General features: G+C 40.8%; 1 protein-coding gene and 1 pseudogene across 2 annotated transcripts; both read left to right on the top strand.

Annotated features, from left to right (window-relative positions):
* On the top strand, positions 1-12,620 carry LOC147795135 (flavin-containing monooxygenase 5-like). Its single transcript, XM_087132236.1, has 6 exons — positions 1-64; positions 2,220-3,139; positions 6,118-6,261; positions 7,163-7,192; positions 8,695-9,345; positions 10,686-12,620. The coding sequence occupies exons 5-6, from the start codon at positions 8,698-8,700 to the stop codon at positions 11,655-11,657; spliced, it is 1,620 nt and encodes a 539-aa protein (XP_086988362.1). The 5' UTR covers positions 1-64; positions 2,220-3,139; positions 6,118-6,261; positions 7,163-7,192; positions 8,695-8,697; the 3' UTR covers positions 11,658-12,620.
* Positions 12,621-12,762: 142 nt separating this feature from the next.
* LOC147795134 (flavin-containing monooxygenase 5 pseudogene) lies at positions 12,763-21,643 on the top strand (annotated as a pseudogene). The gene is made up of 3 exons (XR_015424108.1): positions 12,763-13,183; positions 20,245-20,298; positions 21,121-21,643. The product of XR_015424108.1 is annotated as a flavin-containing monooxygenase 5 pseudogene (transcript).
* Positions 21,644-21,863: the final 220 nt, after the last annotated feature.

Here is a 21,863-nt window from a genome sequence, read left to right as displayed (position 1 = left end):
TTCCAGGTTCCAGGCAATGCTCAGTGCATCTGTGCATTTGGTGCCGACTCCAACTCAGTCATAGGTGAGCTTTAACCCTAACCCCCTTTGCATTTTCTCTAGGCACCTTGCCAAACCGGATAGACTCCAACAGCTAGAACAAAAGACTTTAGTTCATTGCTCACATCCAACATATCCCTACAGAAAGTGGCCGCTGTTGGATATCGTTGGGTTGAGCATGGTTCAGGTTCTGATTGTTATCCTTGATTGGATCCTGTAGTGGAAATGTTTAAAAAGTCATTCATGACAAGCTGAAGGAAAGTCAGTTGGCTGTCTGCAAAATTCTGCTGTTAAGAAGGATTGGCCTTTCTGCATGTACAAATCTCATCGTATAACCCTACCTCTGACTCATTCTTCTGTAATCAACACTTTGGCAAGTTTTTTAAGCATAATTTATAACTCTGACAGTTACTGCTCCTGTTTGTCAAGAGCCTATCTCTTGGCCATTTGCAAAGGGTTGGCAAAGTATTGGCTCACTGATAACAACACTTTTCCAGTGTCCCGTGAATTTATACTCCTATGAAATCTGGTCGTTTCCCTTGAATTGGTCAAGCATTCACAAGCTATGAACAATAACAATGTCTGGGCCACAATATTTATTCCTTTTGCATAATTTTAAGTAAAATTTCTGTAGTGTTTCAAAAAATACCTTGGTGAGAGGTCTGAACTGCAACAGAAAACAGTTCCAATTCAAGAAGAAAACTACAGAAAATGGCTGAAAATTTGGAAGAAAACAGACTGCCCTAAAACCTGAAAGACAGTGACCAGTACAAGAAAACAGACTGACCTAAAACCTGAAAGACAGTGACCAATACAAGAAAACAGACTGACCTAACACCTGAAAGACAAGTGACCAATACAAGAAAACAGACTGACCTAACACCTGAAAGACAGTGACCAATACAAGAAAACAGACTGACCTAACACCTGAAAGACAGTGACCAATACAAGAAAACAGACTGACCTAACACCTGAAAGACAGTGACCAATACAAGAAAACAGACTGACCTAACACCTGAAAGACAGTGACCAATACAAGAAAACAGACTGACCTAACACCTGAAAGACAGTGACCAATACAAGAAAACAGACTGACCTAACACCTGAAAGACAGTGACCAATACAAGAAAACAGACTGACCTAACACCTGAAAGACAGTGACCAATACAAGAAAACAGACTGACCTAACACCTGAAAGACAGTGACCAATACAAGAAAACAGACTGACCTAACACCTGAAAGACAGTGACCAATACAAGAAAACAGACTGACCTAACACCTGAAAGACAGTGACCAATACAAGAAAACAGACTGACCTAACACCTGAAAGACAGTGACCAATACAAGAAAACAGACTGACCTAACACCTGAAAGACAGTGACCAATACAAGAAAACAGACTGACCTAACACCTGAAAGACAGTGACCAATACTAGAAAACAGACTGACCTAACACCTGAAAGACAGTGACCAATACAAGAAAACAGACTGACCTAACACCTGAAAGACAGTGACCAATACAAGAAAACAGACTGACCTAACACCTGAAAGACAGTGACCAATACAAGAAAACAGACTGACCTAAAACCTGAAAGACAAGTGATCAATACAAGAAAACAGACTGACCTAACACCTGAAAGACAGTGACCAATACAAGAAAACAGACTGCCCTAAAACCTGAAAAAAAAAAAAAAAAACCTGACCTAACACCTGAAAGACAGTGACCAATACAAGAAAACAGACTGCCCTAAAACCTGAAAGACAGTGATCAATACAAGAAAACAGACTGACCTAACACCTGAAAGACAGTGACCAATACAAGAAAACAGACTGACCTAACACCTGAAGGACAGTAATCAATACAGATAGCTTAAAGGTTTTACAGTGCAACACCACACAGTACTTTTTAAATGCAATTTAATATATTAAGGACATGTGTGACCATACACATGTATTATTCCAATTAGCCAGCATTGGAAATTTTGCAATTCAGAGTGACAAAAATGATGAAAGCCGCCCAGGGATGCCCCGGGTGAAATTTGTGATTCTGTCAAAGAAAGCAAAACCAAGATTGATGAACAAAAAAATCACTACAACCTGTCAAGGTTTATTACAACATTTCTTTCATTTGCTGTGATGTTATGATGAGGAAACGGTTGTTTTCATCCATTTTTCCCCCAGCAATCTGTGCCGATGGTAGCTACTTCAAATTTGTCTTCAACCAGAAAGGGGAATGCAGCAGGGAAGTATATGAAAACTTCCTAGAAATGACTGACGAGAAGATGTGAAATGTATAACCCCCCCTTCTGTGAGACCCCACCCCCATTCAGTAATTTAGGAGCTGATGTTGTGGTAGGGTGCCACGCAGCATGAAATCTCCCCGCCTGAGGGTATTATCGGAAACATGCCTGAGGCTGGAATCTGTTTTAGTAGCTTTGTAAATATAATAATTATGTGAATTTTGTAGCAGTCTGTTTTTATTCCACTTGAAAATAAACATCATCACAGTCCTGATCGGACAGCTTGAGCAAAGCACAGTCCTGATTGGACAGCTTGAGCAAACCGCAGTCCTGATTGGACAGCTTCAGCAAACCACAGTCCTGATTGGACAGCTTCAGCAAACCCCAGTCCTGATTGGACAGCTTCAGCTCATTATTGAATGTGAATGAAAAGATTTTACATACGTGCTCAACATTCATGTTGAGAGTGAGTACTTTATTCAAATAATAAAGCAGACCTACAGCGGGGCCTGCATTGTCTGCTTGTGGCAATTCAATGCATGTATTTCCATACCCGGTTAGTCAGCCATGACGTTGTGTTTGATTACATGCAGCTGACCATTGAAGCAGACTTTTTAGTGTTGCATATCTGTTGGCAGACATGCACACTCTTTGCATACTAATCAAGGCCCAGTTTTCCTGGTGACATGAAGTAGGAATCTATGCGTACATGTACTTACACACAGAATGTGCTGTTAAAATAGTCAGTCTAGGAAGTCTGTGGGCCAGTCTGGGCTGGTGCATTATTTTAGAATGCATGGTGGTTCTGAATCTTTCAGGTTGCAGTTTCAGGAATTGGCATGTTGGCGGACGCTGCATAAGGTAATCCATTGTAACACTAAATGATGCCAATGACTGATTCACAGAATTGAATATTTTTATTGCTTACTTCTAGAACTCTTCGTTTGCACTGTGGTAGTTTCCTCGTTACATACAACCAAAGCTTCTGATGAAAATCAGAATTCTTCTTTAGATATTGCCAGTTGGACAGGAAGTTTTTGGTTGTCATGGCCCAAACGGCTGAGCCGTTTTGTGCCGGTCTCAGGCTGCTTTTTTTTTGTACCATCAGACTTCAAAGTTGTTATCACAAGAATAAGTCTCATAGTGCCATAGGAACATCAAATAAGATGCACAGAGCAAAATATTGAAGTACATTAATTCAATTTGAATGCTTCAGGCCTACAGTCGGGGATTAATTTTAAAGATGTAGCCTGAGACGCAGACAGGGTCAAGCTTTAGAAAATGGCCCTGCTATATTTAGTAATAGTTCATTCCTATATTGTTTGTTATATCTCACTTTTTTTTCGGCCAGTAACGCTTGATTACGACTTCATTTTAGCTTTGTTTGTGTGTTAAGCTTTGCCTGGTATGTTGTATAAACAGTCCTTTAAATCGACTGTGAATCAAACAGCAATAGTTGAAAATAAACAAATGAAATAATACATTGCCATGAGATGAATTACACTGTAAAGTATAATATGAAAATTCATGCAGTCCAAACTTTGCCAAAATATTTTTTTTATTTTGACCTTGTATTTTAAAATGTCAAGTCAAGATCTGTGATGCATATTTTGCGAGCAATTCTTCTCAGTGTGTTGAACTTACTTTCACAATTGTACGATTGCTTTATGAAAAAGCTAGAAGCTTCCCCAGATGTTGTTATTAGATGCAAACCCCTTTGTAAGGTGTTATTATTCAGTTTCACCTTGAGATAATGTTGGAATCAGGAACTTTGCATAAATTGTTCATGTGTGCCGTTTTGCCGATCATCAACGACCATTTCATTTGGTTGTATTGCAGTCATCCTGTTTGATTTATTCTGGAATCTTAGAAGGCAGAAGGGTATACACATGTTTGTAAATGTTGACGACTTTAAAGTAAAACTGAATTGGTGATGTTGATGAACAAGAAATCCACATGGCAAATTCATTATAGTTTTGATTGATTCTGGGAGGCAAACTGTTCTGTTTTGTTTGTTCATGGCATGTAAAGGAAGACCATGATTTTCATTGGCAGTATTTTGCCATCAAGTAGTGTTCCCAGCATGGTACCTTTGCTGAATGGGGCCTGAATTATAACCCCCCCCATCACATCTTTGATGCATAATGCTTTTATTTTGCTGAATTGAAAATCATGGTCTTTTCTTTTCAATATATCAACGAGAGTCTTCAGCACCATCTTTGTAATCGCACCCTCCTCATTCAATGTGATAGCCTTACAAAAGCTCTAAATTCTGCTGGGAAATTTTGTCGATAACTGTAAATATTTATCAAAGCAAGCATACATTTTTTGGTGAAATTATTTACTTTCGAGTAAGGAGTGGTCATTACAATTTCCCTCAAATACCTGACCGTAAGCAGTAATTGTCGAAAGAATTTTATTCATGCCCTCTGTACACTTGAAAAACTGTGGTGTTAAATTCGTGTTAATTTACGGGGATGAGATTTGCTCGGAGTTCTCCTGATTTCAGGATCTTTCCGTCAGGATTTCCATGTTTTCTGGATTTTCAACCAATATCTTATAAATTTGGAAACTCTTTAGTTTACCATTTCAGTTATTGTAAGTATAAAAGTTGATGTACAGTGTTTGCATAGCTGCCATCTTTCAGGCAAATACTATTTCACAAGATGCATGTAAAGGAGGCTTCCCTTTCGAAAAAAGAACTACCCTGCAACATGGTTACCACGCAAAGCCTCTACAGGACACAACAAATCGTTATACCATAAGGAGTACAAATGAGGCAATTGAAATGCTGCTGTGGGGTTTTAAAAACCGCTGGCGATGTATTTCCTAGATATTTCATTGTTGTCCAATCTCAACCCTGAATTTAACACCCTCGATGTTATTAGAGGATTAAACCCAGTCTTGTGTGGTCCTCGGGTAACACCACAGTTTATGCAGTTGATCAGTTCCAAAAGTTTAGTAAAGAACTACATAAGGCCTATACCTTCTCTTTTATGCTGGATATACCAAATGTTCAATACATGTACGAAGATTATTTTCAAGGTATTCAACTATGCGTATTTTTTGCAGCACCACAGATGGCCATGTTTTTATTTCAACTTTTAAATACTTCCTGCCCGATCAGTGATGTCCATCTGGCCGATATTTTAAATTGGATTCGTGTTTCTCGGCAGTTAATAACACATAATGACCTTTCGTTTTACCAGCAGTTCCTGAAAAGTGACAAAATAATCATGAGCAGTCGCAGATATTTCAAATAAAAACCGATATTGACGGTTTTCGGTCGTTTGCGATTTTCATTTGTTTTTGTTTAATCGGCGGGTGTCTATTCGTAAACAATGGGGATTCCTTAGGTGCAAAATACGTGTACGTAGTTGATGTTGACTTTTTATAGACGCAGATAAACATTTTTATGTTCCATGTTTGTCAGACAAAAGTTTCATTGAAGACAGTCATTGAATCAGTTTCGACAGGAACGCTACTTGAACAGCACTTTGAGGATACTGAATAGTGATTTCTTTTATTTGCGAATTTTCAAACGTTTTAACCAGTTAAAAAGTCTGTACACTTTGCCCTAGTTCAAGAATCGAAATTGTCCATCAAAATGATTCTAATTCTAAACCTGCCTTTTTAGTTATTACCCGCAGTCTGTTTGAAATCATTGTTTATTCCGTAGTTTCGTCTTTTTATATCACTGTTTCATGAATATGTAGATTGGAATTGTAGTTAGTGCGCATTTTTATCGGCATTTATGACTTTACATTTCCGACGGCTGTTATTTGTAGTGACATTTATCGCTCGAATGTCCTACTGTTTGCATCGGCCTTTATTCATAGCGACAGGAACCGAGAACGGAAGTTGTAAATCGCGTGGACTTTTCCAGCAAACTTCTTTGCATCATTGAGGTGGCGCTCGGTTAGCGTGTCAGGCGACGAACGCTCTCATTCAGGAATTTTGCAGCTCCATTGCTTCTAGACGAAGTAAGTACTGACTTAACATATTTTGGCAGAAATTCTGAATAATACGCAAGGAGACAGGCTTGCTCTCAGTGACTTTAGGTCCGTTTGTCATAGTTCTCTTGACCTTTTTATTGACTGTGATTTTTATAAACTTCTGTGCAAGTATTACGGTCGGGTTTTTTTCAGAAAAATTATTCAAGCATACGACGCGATATCAGTGCACATGGCAACCCATTTAAAGGATTTGTACTCCCGTTCAACCCTTGAAAGAAGTAAGAAAGTTCTCCGGAAAATAATCAAAGAAGTGGAAAATGACAGTTTTATGACAAAGGATAATTATGGAAAAATTACCGGTTTTACCTAACTTTGTGTCTCATTTTCACAATTTGTCGGGTTAACCTTGAAATAACTTTGATGCCATATGAAAGACTAGTAACCCTTATGAACAAAAATGTTTATTACTTCCAGGTAGAAAACGTTTTTAATTTCACTTCGTTTTTCATTGGGACGCATTTTTCGTCATTTTTGGTCTTTTTCACCTTACTCAGTGCCTGAATATTCACACTTTCGCCGAATTCACCTGAGATCATCGGTGATACTGTGTGGAAGACTGATGAATCATTTGTATGCATCATTTCATTTCTTCAAGATCGAGAACCATATGTCTGAACTACGTTTCGTGTTTCATGCGGATTCCAATTTCCGCGCTATGAGTTTGTCAAAATGAGATAAAGGAGATTCTCGTCGGAGCTGGTGAACATTTTCATGTGGTTCATGCCTGTATATTACATGTAAAACTCGGGATATAAACCGCGAATTTCAACATTTCCTTGCAATGTTATAATGACAAATAGACCTCGGTTTCAATAATAAACTTCATGTTAACTTACTGTACTTTTTGTGTTCGTCTTTCGTTCCCCAGTCGCTGAATTTGACGCTCACAAGGCCGACGGTAAGAGGCGGAATGAACGGAATCGGTGCTGAGCTAGGTCGATATGCAAACGCGTCCGGTCAGGAAGAGCTGGCGGCCCAAATCGACTTTACCCTCAATCAGTGTTCAAAAATAGTGTTACCAAATCTGTGTTGAAAACTTCGAAATCATTCAGATAAATATTATTACCCTTACACTCATAATTCTTTCAGTGTCGTGAAAATAGTCCGAAATAAAAAGGGTTGCATTCGGAATTCAGTTTGTGTTCCGAAAGGTGGTGCACTTGAGTAAATCTCAGAAAATCCCACATTAACGTCGAAATTTCTTTGAAATTGATAACGATCAAGGAATTGTTAACTACACAATACTCAAATCAAGCTTCTAAGAAAATGGTTTTCTAGTTTTGAGAGCATATTAATGACACATAATCCCGCTTGGAAACAAAATGTATGTACCTAATCTCGCTCGCTCTGAATGTCCTAGGATTAATCATTTAACATGAGCCTTTGCTCAAAACTTACCATGAAAACATAAGGACATAATTTAGTGAGTTTAGAAAACATTCTTCAATTTTAAAGGGTAATTAAAAATGCAAATACGTACCAAGTAAATACGTGTATCATTTGAAGACCATTTCAATGACAGGTTCCACTGGGCAGGTGTAACAGGTGCACGGAAAAAAGTCACTTATATATATAGACCACTAATTTGTAAAATGATAGACGTGGCATCTCCCGGCTTTCGCAAAGTTATTTTTTGGCCTGTGGTGCCCTGGACGAATCTTCATTTAATGTACTGGCTTAAAATGACCAATGAAATTCTTTCGTGGCCAGATTATCAAAGTGCGCAATAACTATCTTAATACCCTCACAGAAGTATGTCGGAAATACATACCGTTCATTTAACGTTCGATGAACGCTCCGAAAATACTGTTGTCGGAAGTCATTTGGTAAGAGATGACTGAGATATCAGCTGCTGTACTTTCGATATTTATCCGGAACAATGATACATTCTTTCATAATTCCCTTCAGATTACACTTTGAATTGCCTTCATTTTCATCCTCTTATTTAATGACTTATCTCTCGTGACTCATCCACATAGAACGTGCACATAAAGGGGCAGGGCCTACCCATACTGCCCCACTACACATTTTTAGGTAGGCCTACCTGTGAGGCTGACTTACATTTCAGTGAGACTCACTTGCAATAGACCGACTGCGCCACTAAATCCACTAAGTCACGTTACCTAGAGTGGGTATTGAACATCAACAAACATGGCACCTTTCAATAGCAAAGTGTGTTATAGGTGTTATTTACCAAAAATACAGCCAATTTTTGGTCTAGTGCCTAGTACATCAGTAGTCTACCTACAGTTAACCGACAGACGGCCTTAATTTTGGTCAATGACACTTATGACACACTTTGCTGTAGGAGGACGCTATGTTTGCTGATGTTGATACCCATTGTAGGTCACATGACTTAGCGGCTGCAATTAGTCTATTGGTCAACTTAAATTCGCACAGACGATGCAGGAGAAGACAGTCGCCAGATCAGTCGCCATCATTGGCAGTGGGGTGACCGGCTTAGCGGCCATCAAGTGTTGCCTCGACGAAGGCCTTCAACCAACTTGCTTCGAGAAGTCCGACACCATCGGCGGTCTGTGGGTCTACCGTGACGGCACGGACTTCCAGATGACTGGCTCAGTCTTCAAGTCCAGCGTTACCAACACCAGCAAGGAGGCCATGTGTTTCAGTGACTTCCCCTTCCCTAAGCAGTGGCCAAATTTCTTACGCAACGCTGATATGAAGAAATACTGTGACCTTTACGCCGAAAAATTTGGTCTTACTGAGCACATTCGCCTATCCACTCGAGTAACTTGCTTGAGCCAGGCGCCAGATTATAACACTACCGGTCGATGGGTTGTAACATCTAGACAACAGGAGAGCGGGGATGGAGTAACAAGTCAGGTGTTCGACTCAGTAATGATTTGTACTGGAATGTTCAACAACCCCTTTCGGCCCAACTTTCCGGGTCTAAGTGATTTCCAAGGCAGGGTCATGCACAGCCACGACTACCGCAAGCCGGTAGGTTTCGACGACAAGCGTGTTGTAATCATCGGTTTTGGAAATTCAGCCATAGACGCAGCAGTGGATCTGAGTCGATGCGCCTCACAGGTAAGCCGTTTTTCAACGTTTTTTCGATTGGCAAAGGGCAAAACAAGATGTATCTAAAAAGTTGTCCCTCCCCCAAAGGAAATACATTAACTGTTAGTGACAGTTACTGACTCGAAGGTTCGAAGTGGCCAAGTGATTTTGGCAAGTTTAATTATTAAGACAAGTGGTAAAAATGTTTGCTGTTACGTGGGACGGATAATTGGGGATTCGAATCGCATCTGAGTAAGCGCGTAATTTTTTCGGCACGAATATCCTGAAACTAAAAGTAATCACAATGTTTATAAGAGATCGTTGCGCATTACCAGCCGTGGGATTTGTCGAAATTGACAAGTCAACCATCTGGCAGTAGTTAACAAACGTTTTTTTTTTCAGTCGATTTGATGACATGCTGTATTGACCGAGTCTTTCTCTCCATGGATAATACCAGACAACATTTTTCACTCTTACAATTAACAATCACCAAAGAGTCCTCTATTACAGACTTCTGCCAGTTGTCTACCGACCTGGCATCCAAACCTATCTCCTCCGGTCATCATCAGGGCAACTTTCCCTCAGTGAATCATGAAAAGTCAGTTAAGCTTAATGTCACGTTGAGCTATCATAAATATCCTTCACTATCCATGACATATCTACCGTGATTCGTGTCCTTAAATTACGACCATTTTGTCAATTTTGATTTATTTCCCTGCTGTGTTTGCGAGTATTCATGACACTCATCAGCTTTGTCATCTCAAGCAAGGCAGACTGCATGACTCAAGTTAATGACTCGACTCGAATCCGAAGAAACACACTTTTTGGTAACTCGACTCGATTCGAGTCCCGACGGGTAAATGACTCGACTCGAATCGAGTCTCTGCGACCAAATGACTTGACTCGAATCTCTCGTGGAGACGCGACTCGAGTACAAGCTAATAAGACTCGAGTCTCAAAAATATTAAAAGCAAAATAGTTTTCTAGATACCTGTCACCCTATTTAATTTCAGTATGTCTAAATGAAAACAGGAAATCCACAAAAATGACTTACATGTACTTGTGTTTTTATTGTATTTTGTTCCAAAATATGTGACTCAAATTGACTTGATCCCGGTACTTGACTCAACTCGACTACACAAAGTGACTCGACTCGACTTCTTGACTTAATTACTCGACTTGACTCGAGTCACAATGTTAAAATGACTCGACTCAAGTCACCGAATTTAGTGACTCGAACAACACGGTGGGTGACGTAGGTGAATACCTGTGGCCTAATCCTACGCTTTGGTTTTGGTTTTAACATGGTTATATATCTAATTGTAAGGTTTTTCTTGGGTTTTGGGGTTATTTTTTCTCACAATCTGTAGGTGTTCCTTAGCAAGAGACGTGGAGCATGGCTTGTTAGCCGCAGGGCTGATAATGGCTATCCATACGACTTGATGCACTTGAGACGTTACCGCTTAATCCTCTCCGAGCTCCGGGAGATGTCCTTTAAGAAGATGCTTCGCAGTCGGTATGAGTTGATTAACCACGCTCTTCAGCCTGCTGGGAATTTCCGTCGATGCAACAATCGCGTCATCAACGAGGAGCTTCCAGGTAGTATCTTGAATGGCTCCGTAGTCATAAAAGCAGCACCAGAGCACTTCACCAAGACTGGGTTGGTTTTCAAGGATGGGAGCTTTGAGGATGATATTGACGTGGTTATCATAGCCACTGGCTACAGCTTCACTTTACCTTTTAAGGTGGACTGTCCAGCCCTTGAGACCGACCCCAGGCTAGGCCGGCTGCCCCTGTATAAGCTCCTTTTCCCCTTGGGTCTGGCGCACAATACACTCTCAGTAAACGGAGCCTTCGAGCTTCTAGGCCCGGTCATCCCTTGTGTGGAGTTACAAGCACGATGGGCATCGCGAGTCTTTAAGGGATTGGCAAAGTTGCCACCTCAATCTGAAATGGCTGCAGTAGCATTGGAGACTGTAAATGGTTTTGATGTGCCCTGCGTCCGTTACGTCACTCACGTCGGGTATGCGGACTCGATCGCGTCTGAAATCGGTGTCAGGCCAAGTCCGTTCAAGCTCTTCTTCCAGGATCCAGAACTAGCTCTGCGATGCATGTTTGGCCCACATGTACCGTACCAGTATCGCTTGGTAGGTCCGGGTATATGGGCTGGCGCTAGAGAAGCCATCAAAACGGTTTGGGAGAGAGTTCTGGCACCGACAAAAACCAGGCATGAAGATCCTAGAGAACGCTCTCTTTCCACGATTTCTGCTCTACTTGGTATATTTACCTTGATGCTTGTTCAATCACTCCTTCTAATTTACAATTTCATATGTTCTTTTTAGAACGCATACTATTTAAGCAGGTAAAACCGCCTTCGCCAAAACCAGGTGTTATAAAGGGGAAGAGTGGATGAAGCTACACGTATGTAGTAGGTGATTTTGTCCCAAAACTCGAAGAGTAGATTTGCTTTACATTTATTACAAATAGCAAAACATTGTTTTGTAGAACAATCCGCTAGTTTTGTGTACGAAATTTAAAATAGATATTTAAAACTGTGTAGGGGGGCTTTATAAATTGTGCTTGTTCTTATAACTTGACAAAAAGAAATATGAATTAAATTAGATAAGTGTTATTAAGATTTTCACTGAGATTGCTCGTGATTGAAGAATGAACAACAAGTGAAATACACTTTGTAATGTTTGCCAAAGGATTTGCGCATGCGCTCTATGAAGTTGCAACGCAACCAAATTTCCATTGCAACTTTCAGACTCACTGACTTTGATTTACAGTGAACCCTATTTTGTTTCAAATATCCATTCCTCTGTTTTTCGAAGATCATGAGGCAATCAATATTACTTTAGCATTTAAAATATTCCACGAAGTTCCTGAGGGCACAGATGTCGTTACATTTACAGTATTAATTTACCCCTCCGTGATTTTCGATGCAAATATTGAAATCCCAAATTGTTAAACCTAAAATTTGTGCATACAATATGCGCGACGACAGACTGTCGTACTAAATTTTTAATGAGATTCTCTCGAAACAGGTAATTCAGCGAACACTACAGAAAAACCACTTAAACTGCAGCACCTGTTGATGCCGAACTGGCTGAAAGGATAAAACGTCTGCCTGACATAAGTTTGCTCTGGCATTACGCAAACTCCTTAAAAAATAATACAACTTGAAGGTTATTTTTAAGGAAATGGGACGAGGATTTTTGTTCAAAGATTACGTTCTAAAAGTTCTAACACGTGACCCTTGTTACAAATAAATGCATTTACCGCCCTCATTTCTTCATTTTAAATTTATTCGACTGGTTGAGTGGCTTTTTAAGCGATTACGCGAGTTTGTTTCTATATCAACAGGGACACTAAACAATTTAGGACAGAAAATGCGCCCTTTGGGTAAGGGCACCCAACTGGAAAATCACGTTCAAATTTCATTTGGAGCAGAAAGCAAATGCCGAACAATTGGGTGCCCTGGGTTAATTAAAGCCATATACACACGTCCGGTGTGTGCGTTTATCAAGAACTTATTTGGGCTATGTGGCTTTTTCAAGGAAGGCGAGAATTCATTGTTGTTAGCCAGCTCTGACAAGCTTGTAGTGCATGTAAATGATGTACTGTGGAATGTTTGCTAAGATAACTTCCAAATTGCTGAGGATGGCTCAAGTTTTGCTATGCCAAGCTTTTGTAGTCCACATCACGAGACCGAACCTGTTTTCTTCTGAAGACAAGTATAGTGAGGAATATGTACATTTTGTCTTGACTTAATACCAAACTTAGTCTAAACAGCCAACCACCTACACATTTTCTGCTGGCAGTCTGCATGAAATCTGGACATCCAAGAAAGTTTGCAAGCCAAACTGTGAGTTTCAAATCTTTTTCCCGCTCTTAATTATTCACAATGTTAGGAAACGTTGAGCCAGTAGTCAACGTTTCGTAAAAGTGAGGAAGAATTCTTGTCTTTGTGTGATAGTATGCAATCTTTGTGGGAATTTTGGCTGTTGAACGAGCAAGTGACATGAGTCACACAGTGCTAATTCGAATTCACCTATCATGGCGGACGTAACAGGAAGACACTATTTAGTTTGGGTAAATCTTTAGAGTTTGCTCACATTTATCCACTTCAAATGGCGTTTTCCTGTTGTGTCTATCGTACCTCAAATAGGCTAATTGCCAAGCCCCGGTTGGAGATCTCTAGTGTACTGTTTTGGAATCGAAGTGATCATACTAGAAGAGATAGCAGGCTATTAAATCAGCTTGCAAACTAGCAGTTTCTTGATGCCTTACGGTAACTTGAAACTGTGTTCGATGCGCACGACGGCAGTGATGTTGTAAAACCTAATTGTAAGTTTGAACGTAAAGTGAAGGTTGATGTCGATTTTGACTGCGTTTTGAAGGTAAAAAAGAGTAATTTTTTGTTGAGTTCAAGAAACTGAAAGATTGGTCAAATTAAAAGGTATCAGCCTAAATGTATGGGTTGCCCTTTTTATTTTCCGTAAACCTAAGTTTACCTGTGTAAAGTCAAACAAGATTTGTGATTAAAACTAAGCCTCAAGGGCAGGTTTTATCTGGCTTATTTCTAACAAATTAGCCAAAAACATCGAAAGAACTCTATATATCAATCAGAATGGGTCACTAATGTTTTCCTGCAGTGACCTATCAGCCATCTGAAAGAATGAAATGTCCTCGAAGTCAAATTCGTTCTATATTTATTAGTGTCGTCGTTTATGCAAGAAGTGTCGGAAATTTATTAGTTTTTGTCCTGTATAAATCACCATTGTCCTTTAAATGTACTTTTGTCCTATATATAAATTGGTTTGGTACGCCATGTGTTAGTTTCGCCCTTTATATACTTCTTTTGTCCTTTATATATTTGTTTCTAATCATTTTAAATTTATTTCACTTTCGTCATCGTTTGATTTTTTGTACTAATAAAGTCTTAAAGGGCGCTTTATACACAAAGGCACATGGGAGTGAAAATACGTGGCGTGCATGCAGACTGTTCTCCATGTTATCGTGGAGAGAGTCTGCACGAAGGTCCCAAAGGCAACGACCATAACGGGTTGCGGGAAGCGTAATTTTTTTTCCTAGGCGGGTTAGGGGTAATTATAGTATCAAAACCCGTACGCATGCGTGTTACTCACAGAGATTGCCTTTCGTGACACGGATGACGTTGAAGCTACCACTAGTACCGTGCCGTACTTTTCCACCGTGACGAAAGTTTTTGAACAAAACACCAACCTATGGAAGACTAGCACTGCTATGATCTTTGATATTTTTGTCGAAACTTTGATTCGATAATTTCAGTGCACCACGTTTGATTAGTGCCCAGGGTTACGATAGTGATTAGTAGGAACAAACTCTTGCAGATGGCGTTCATGTCCCATGTAAGCACCTAAGAAATCGTGAATTAGGCCTATGGCTCAATATTTTCAAAGTTCTCTGAACTGAATACATTATGTTCGTGTGCAAGGCTCGCTAGGATTTATCACGATCAAACCTTAAGGCATTGTATCAACGAAAAGTTTCTATCCTTATACATAGTTCATTCTCTTTGTAAACAATTTTTTGATTGAAAATCATTTTTTGGACTTGCTTTGCATTTATTTTGAATTGCCTACTGGACTTTATTTTACTTGTTTGTAACGGAGTGTAGACCCACAATTGGAATTATCATACTTTCATGCAGACCCCCGTCAGACTAGTATAGTGTCAGGGTTTTGGAATGGTAAGTGTTCTCCATAATTTCAATTCATGCACTTCATGCCCTGTCAACTCGATTTTTGTTGGGGGGGGGTTCAGGAACGTCTCAAAACGCCGTTCAGTTTCTGTTTAGTTGAAAAGTAATCGTCAGAAATCTACCAGTGAAATGTAAAGGACAGCCCTTCCTGAGAATCCTGACATGCTTGAGGATTGGAGTTAGTCTTGCCAAATGTTCTGCGTACTGAGGCATCACTGAGAATACGTGCATAAAGCGACAAAAACTAGGCAAGCACTTCCTGAAAGACAGTACTCACGGCCTACACTGAATTTTGGACTTGCATGTAAACTCAAGCTTTCCGTTGTGATTGCACGGGACACATGTTTGTTCCTATGATCACCACAGTTACGTTTTGGCAGTAATTGAATGTGGTGCACTGAAATTATCGAAGCAGTCTGCCATAGGTTATAGAGTTTTGTTCACAAACTTCCGGCACGGTAGAGCCGCCACTGTTCACGTACATGTAGGCCTACGTGACTTCTGGCAGCTTCAACAACGTTCGCATGACGAATCCCGATCTCGTACGCACGCGCTGGGGTCTTGATATTAACATAGAGCCTGAAAGCAAAACCTCCTAGGCCGTCTTCAAATACTCAACCTCCGTCTCGGGCTTCGTGTAGGAAATCAAATCCCCGATTGTGGGCCTGAAGCGTTTAACTTAAATCGGCCCAGTACTTTAATGTTTGGCTCTTTGCATCTTACTTGAGGTTTTGTGGCACTATCAGACTTGGGTTGGGAATCACTGGAAAGCCGTCGGGCTGTATCCGGACTCACACTCCTGTTTAAGTCCATATATCATACGATAGCCATCAACACTGGCAAGTATCAACTGTATCAAGTCACACTAGCCGCCAATAAAATTCACACCCGGAAATCAACTGCAACTTCCTTTGTTCACCCCACCATCAAAAAGGACTGTTACAAAAATACTCATTTTTGCTAGAACCATAGTTGAGTGGAACCTACTGCCAATAGACATACGACAAGTAACTAACAGCTGACAGGCTGCAGACAAAATTAATCAACATGGATCTAAATACTTTCATCAGGGGAGCCCACGATTAGTATACACTGGCCACCACACACCTGTAATAGTATATCTCGTTTGAGGAGTTTGTTTGCCTTACTAAGAAGAAGAAGAGCTAATTCTAACTAATTATTCCGTAATTCTTCATCTGCGTATGAGACCACCGAATTACGCTGTTCTTCGTGTACTTTGGATTTTTGGAAGTGATAGCTCAGTATTTGGCAGGCTATTTCTCTTTTAGGTCAGGCCATTTTTCAGTTTCCATAAATTGATATGCTGGCAAATATTTTACAAAAGGCTTTTTAGGAATAGAGTTGTTAAGAAGTAACTGAACAAAAAGAGATTACAAATTCTAAAATTTCTGCGCGTTATTTTTCCTATCCAAGGGTTCCGGAAGTGCGCCATCAGGGGTCAGCTTTCTGGCTCAATTACCCCTAACCCTCTTTGGAAAAAAAAATACGCTTGGGGGAACCGCTGTTGCAGTTTGCCTGTGCATGCGCATGCCGAAAATAGCCGAATCGTCCAAAAAGGTTCGGACCTTCGGGCTGAACACCGTCGAAAAGATTAGATGCTCTCTCAATTTAGATGCTTTCAAATTCGGGTGAAAAGAGATTTCGGCTGACAGTGCGTGCGCCGAAAAAAATGTTTCGACTTTAAAACTTCGTTCCAATATCTTGAGAGAATGCTGGATTTGTAAAATCTTATTCGAATTTTGAAAATATGTTCACCCTTTAAAATGTATTCCAAACTAGAAAATATGTTCCTTCTATACAAATTCATTGCTCTTTAAAAATCCAATCGAATCTAAAGAAAAATGTATTGTATTTTAAAAATTTCGTTCAGTTTTTATAAATGCATTTCAAAAGTAAAAAATACGATCTTTTTGATATGACATTCGTTTTTTAAAATACACTCGTTTTTAAAAACACTTTCAATTTTTAAAAAAGGCGTCATATTCCGTTGGCAAAACATGTTACCTAAAATCATTTTACAAAAATCATTTTACCCTAATTCCGCTCTGTACCTTCACTTAAACAAGTTTAAGTCTCCGTATTTGCCGGAAGCTTAGTATCAAGTTAGTACCAAGTTAGTTTAATGTCAAGAGAATTTTAGTCAAAAGGGGAGACAGGGAAAACAAACCATTGTCTTAAGGCGAACGGGTTACTCTCAACCATGAAAACAACTTACTCTGTCTGTGTGATTCATTGCAGTCCTTGTAAAATCATCAACATCAGGTAAACAACGTTCTCTATAACTTGGGTTACACTTGCATTATTCTTTTGTTTGTAGCTAAAATTTTACAATGGTAGCGTACGTAGACATCGTCCAAAGCTGCATAACTGAAGTTTCGATGACTAATTATCGTCTACTTTCGTAAAGATTACTTTTAAAGTGCTTTGCCCTGGAGTTATGCTTGGATTCTTGACTGGTCTGGAAAGGTCTTGCACGGGTAGCTGCAGAGAAATGCGAACGCGCTGCACGCTCAGCTCTATGCGCGTATCTAACGCACTGCTTGGTTCATAAAACAGCCATTCGGCAGCTTATAACAGGGCTGCAAAAAGCAGTTGTACTATAAATTTGATAGCTTCAAAGCCGGTACGAAGGCAGGCAGGACGCTGCAGTTACACCATTCTCATAGTTGCCACTGCTTGAAAAAAAAATTCAAGAACATCTTAAAAAATCGAGACCCATCTTGAAACCTTCAAAGAAATTCTGAAAAATTTACAAATCTTGCAAAATTTCAAAAATCAGACAAAAATATAAATTTCATTTGGAGATTTAACTATATTGTCCAATATGTACGTATGGGCTAGTTTACTGGTATTTGTTTTAAATTGGTTGATCTTAAAAAACGTCTGAATGCCAAACTTAGAGTCACACTGTGTGTGTAAGCATAGGCTAGGCACGTAACTCACGTCTTGTTCCAAGCATGAGCTTATAATCACCAGGCTACTTGAGTGTAGTATCTAAGTCATAACGTGAAAATCTATGGTTGCACTACACCAAATACGCGCCCATCGAAAACAGTGCAGAATCCGACCAAATAACGCCGCCTATTGACTCTTGGGAAGAGATTGGCCTCCGTTTTTTTCACTTAAAACTCAAGATTATGGCCAGAGGATCACTTTTTGTTTCAATTTTATGGGGGTTAGCCGCGTGATTTTTTTTTTAAATTCACCTCTCCCCGAAGATACCCCCCAAATATTAATAAAACTATGCGCTCAGTTCTGAATGTAGCCGCCCGCCTCTACTCTGCCTCTCCCCATCATCCTATCCATCGCCTACTCCTTCCCTCCCCATCATCCTATCCATCTCCTACTCCGCCCCCTCCCCATCATCCTATCCATCTCCTACTCTGCCTCTCCCCATCATCCTATCCATCTCCTACTCCACCCCCTCCCCATCATCCTATCCATCTCCTCCTCCGCCCCCTCCCCATCATCCTCTCCCTCTCCTACTCTGCCTCTCCCCATCGTCCTATCCATCGCCTACTCCTTCCCTCCCCATCATCCCATCCATATCCTACTCCGCCCCCTCCCCATCATCCTATCCATCTCCTACTCTGCCTCTCCCCATCATCCTATCCATCTCCTACTCTGCCCCTCCCCATCATCCTATCCATCTCCTACTCCACCCCCTCCCCATCATCCTATCCATCTCCTACTCCGCCCCCTCCCCATCATCCTATCCATCTCCTACTCTGCCTCTCCCCATCATCCTATCCGTTTCCTACTCCGCCCCCTCCCTATCATCCTATCCATTTCCTACTCCGCCCCCTCCCCATCATCCTATCCATCTCCTACTCTGCCTCTCCCCATCATCCTATCCATCTCCTACTCTGCCCCTCCCCATCATCCTATCCATCTCCTACTCCGCCCCCTCCCCATCATCCTATCCATCTCCTACTCCGCCCCCTCCCCATCATCCTATCCATCTCCTACTCTGCCCCCTCTCCATCATCCTATCCATCGCCTACTCCGCCCCCTCCCCATCATCCTACCCATCTCCTACTCCACCCCTGCCCATCATTCCCTTTACTTCTTACTCTGGCTGTCCCATCATCCCACTAATCCAGCCCCAACCATTACACCAACCTTATCCAGCATTTCATCCACTTTCTACATACATGTGCCTTGTCCCCATGATCCTCCTCCTACAGGTACCCCTCCCCCAACAAACATCCTGTCACTTGGAGTTCCCCCCATCCCTTACGTTTTACTACATACTGTACTGTACGTGTACATTATTTTGTATGCGTCTAAACACTGTCTATACATACATGTACATGACGTACATTACAGGAGTGCTAGCTCAGTGTACTACACAGGGTAAGTACACAATACAACTCAAAACGTCAACATTCAACTTTTATAATTTTTTCATTAAATCCATAAGTTTCTAACCATTAATGCTACGTGAGACTATTTAAACACTGATGGAATTCCCATGGACCTGCAAGGACAAACTTTAATATTTGAGGATGGCCGGACGGACGGACGGACGGACAGAAGACGGGAATCAGGATTACACAGGCTTGCATTTGCTTCGCAGCTCGCCCCAAAACCGTGGGATCACAAAATATTAATGGGCTCGCGCGCAGAAATCCAACTTTTGGTGGAATGCACCCCTATCCGGTTCGTAAGTGTGGCGTCATTCAATTTAAACCACGCCTACTGCACATGAGTTACATGGGCCCTTTTCCAAAACTCGACTTGGGCTCCGTCTCAGGCTTCGTTCCCAAAACCAATCCCCGATTGTGGGCCTGGAGCGTTTAAATTAAATTGGGTTACTGTAATTTCTGGCTCTCTTGCATCTCATTCGATGTTTTGTGGCACTATTAAACTGATTACTGCGCTTACAGCTACAACGTCAGCTAGATAAAAAACAGTTGAAGGCTGAGACGGAGCCGAAGTTGAGAATTGGAAAACGGCCATGCATTGATCATCGTTTACATGGAACCGGAAGTTTAACGCGCAACGTCAGCGATCGTCCAATGGTAGCCTGCAAATCGTGGAGCGTCCGCCTTTTTGTCGAAGTCACTACGAACCAGTATTGTCCATCGAGTACGCCCGGTTTACTGTTCAGCTCGTAATTGTCACAGATGCTAATTGCTACATGTTTTCTACGTGAACAGATAACCAGAGTCGACGAAAGGATTTAGAATCAGTTTTGCAGAAGAAAAAATACAGTAAGTTTGACTAAAAAGATGAAGTTCTATACAATCTTCTTAAAATTTACATGGACTTGACAAATCTTGAAAACTTCCAGACCCCGAAATTCCTGCACAGGATGAAGTAAATCCCGAAAAGCAATGCATTTTAGAACCAGAACCGGAATAAAAGCAATCATAAATGAAACAATTACCCTAGTAATCTCTAGGTTTTCAACTGAATAAAGTAATTCATAGCGCCTCACAACAACAATTTATATGCTTAATTAGTTAGTAGAATGTCGGAAGCAAGCCATACTGTCGATTTCGCCAAAATGCATTCTTACGTGTACATAATCTCTTTCAAAATACACTTTCAATCATGTGTGAATTGCCTTCATTTTCATCCTCTTATTTATTGACTTATCCCTCCTGGCTCCTGCTTTCCTCCCCCACTATCCACATAGAACGTGCACAAGAAGGGGCAAGACCTACCTACACTGCCCACTGCACTGCACATCTTTTTAGATATATAGGCCTACCATTACCAGATTTGTCAACTTGCACCAAGTCCCGTGATCTATACTGGGTATTGAACAAACAACAAATACATGGCACCCTTCTATAGCAAAGCGTGTCATAAGTGTTATATATATTAAAAAAGCCAATTTTTGGTCTAGTGCCTAGTACATCAGTAGTCTGCCTACAGTTAACCGACAGACGGCCTTAATTTTGGTCAATGACACCTATGACACACTTTGCTATGGGAGGGCGCTATGTTTGCTGATGTTTGATACCCATTGTAGGTCACATGACTTAACAGCTGCAATCAGTCTATTGGTCAACTTAAAATTCCCACAGACGATGCAAGAGAAGACAGTCGCCAGATCAGTCGCCATCATTGGAAGTGGGGTGACCGGCTTAGCGGCCATCAAGTGTTGCCTCGACGAAGGCCTTCAACCAACTTGCTTCGAGAAGTCCGACACCATCGGCGGTCTATGGGTCTACCGTGACAGCACGGACTTCCAGATGACTGGCTCAGTCTTCAAGTCCAGCGTTAACAACACCAGCAAGGAGGCCATGTGTTTCAGTGAATCCCAAAATTCCAAAATCACCACCAATCAAAAATTCTGAAAAAAATTTCCTACCCCCCCCTTTTCCAAAATGGACTGTAATTTTGCCACCCAATTCGAATATACCAAATTAGTCGCGGCTCATGCGGCCTGGTTATCTGTTTATGGCAGCGAGGTGAAAGTTGATTTAAATGAGAAAGCGAAACTGGACGTACAACAACGAAAGCATAGCATCTGCCTAGTGAGAAAAATAAAAAATGGAAATAGACTTTATAAACCAGAGCAAATATTTATTTCCGGTGATTTAATAGATCGAGCGGATTAACCTATAAAAAATGAAAAGAAAATTTCCGCATCTGGAGTAAATTAGAACCATGTCAACTCAAACTTATATTGTAACCCACGACCACGGACGTCTCAATGCCAACAACGCAGACCCAAACGTTATATACGGGCCCTTTTTAACCCCAACAGACTCGTGACATACACAACATTACCCATTTTTTATAAGAAAAATGTCTGTTGATTATG

Source organism: Acanthaster planci, unplaced genomic scaffold (genome assembly GCF_054643075.1).
Source record: "Acanthaster planci isolate LZ-2023a unplaced genomic scaffold, COTS_SCS Contig152, whole genome shotgun sequence".
Taxonomy (NCBI): Eukaryota; Metazoa; Echinodermata; class Asteroidea; order Valvatida; family Acanthasteridae; genus Acanthaster; species Acanthaster planci.
The sequence above is the reverse complement of the archived record's forward strand: the minus strand, read 5'-3'. Positions and strand labels throughout refer to the sequence as shown.

Bases quoted from the DNA above. Each gene is read 5' to 3' on its own strand.
- LOC147795135 (XM_087132236.1), top strand. From the start codon at position 8,698: ATGCAGGAGAAGACAGTCGCCAGATCAGTCGCCATCATTGGCAGTGGG. The intron at 9,346-10,685 runs GTAAGCCGTTTT...CACAATCTGTAG, and splicing joins TGAGTCGATGCGCCTCACAG to GTGTTCCTTAGCAAGAGACG.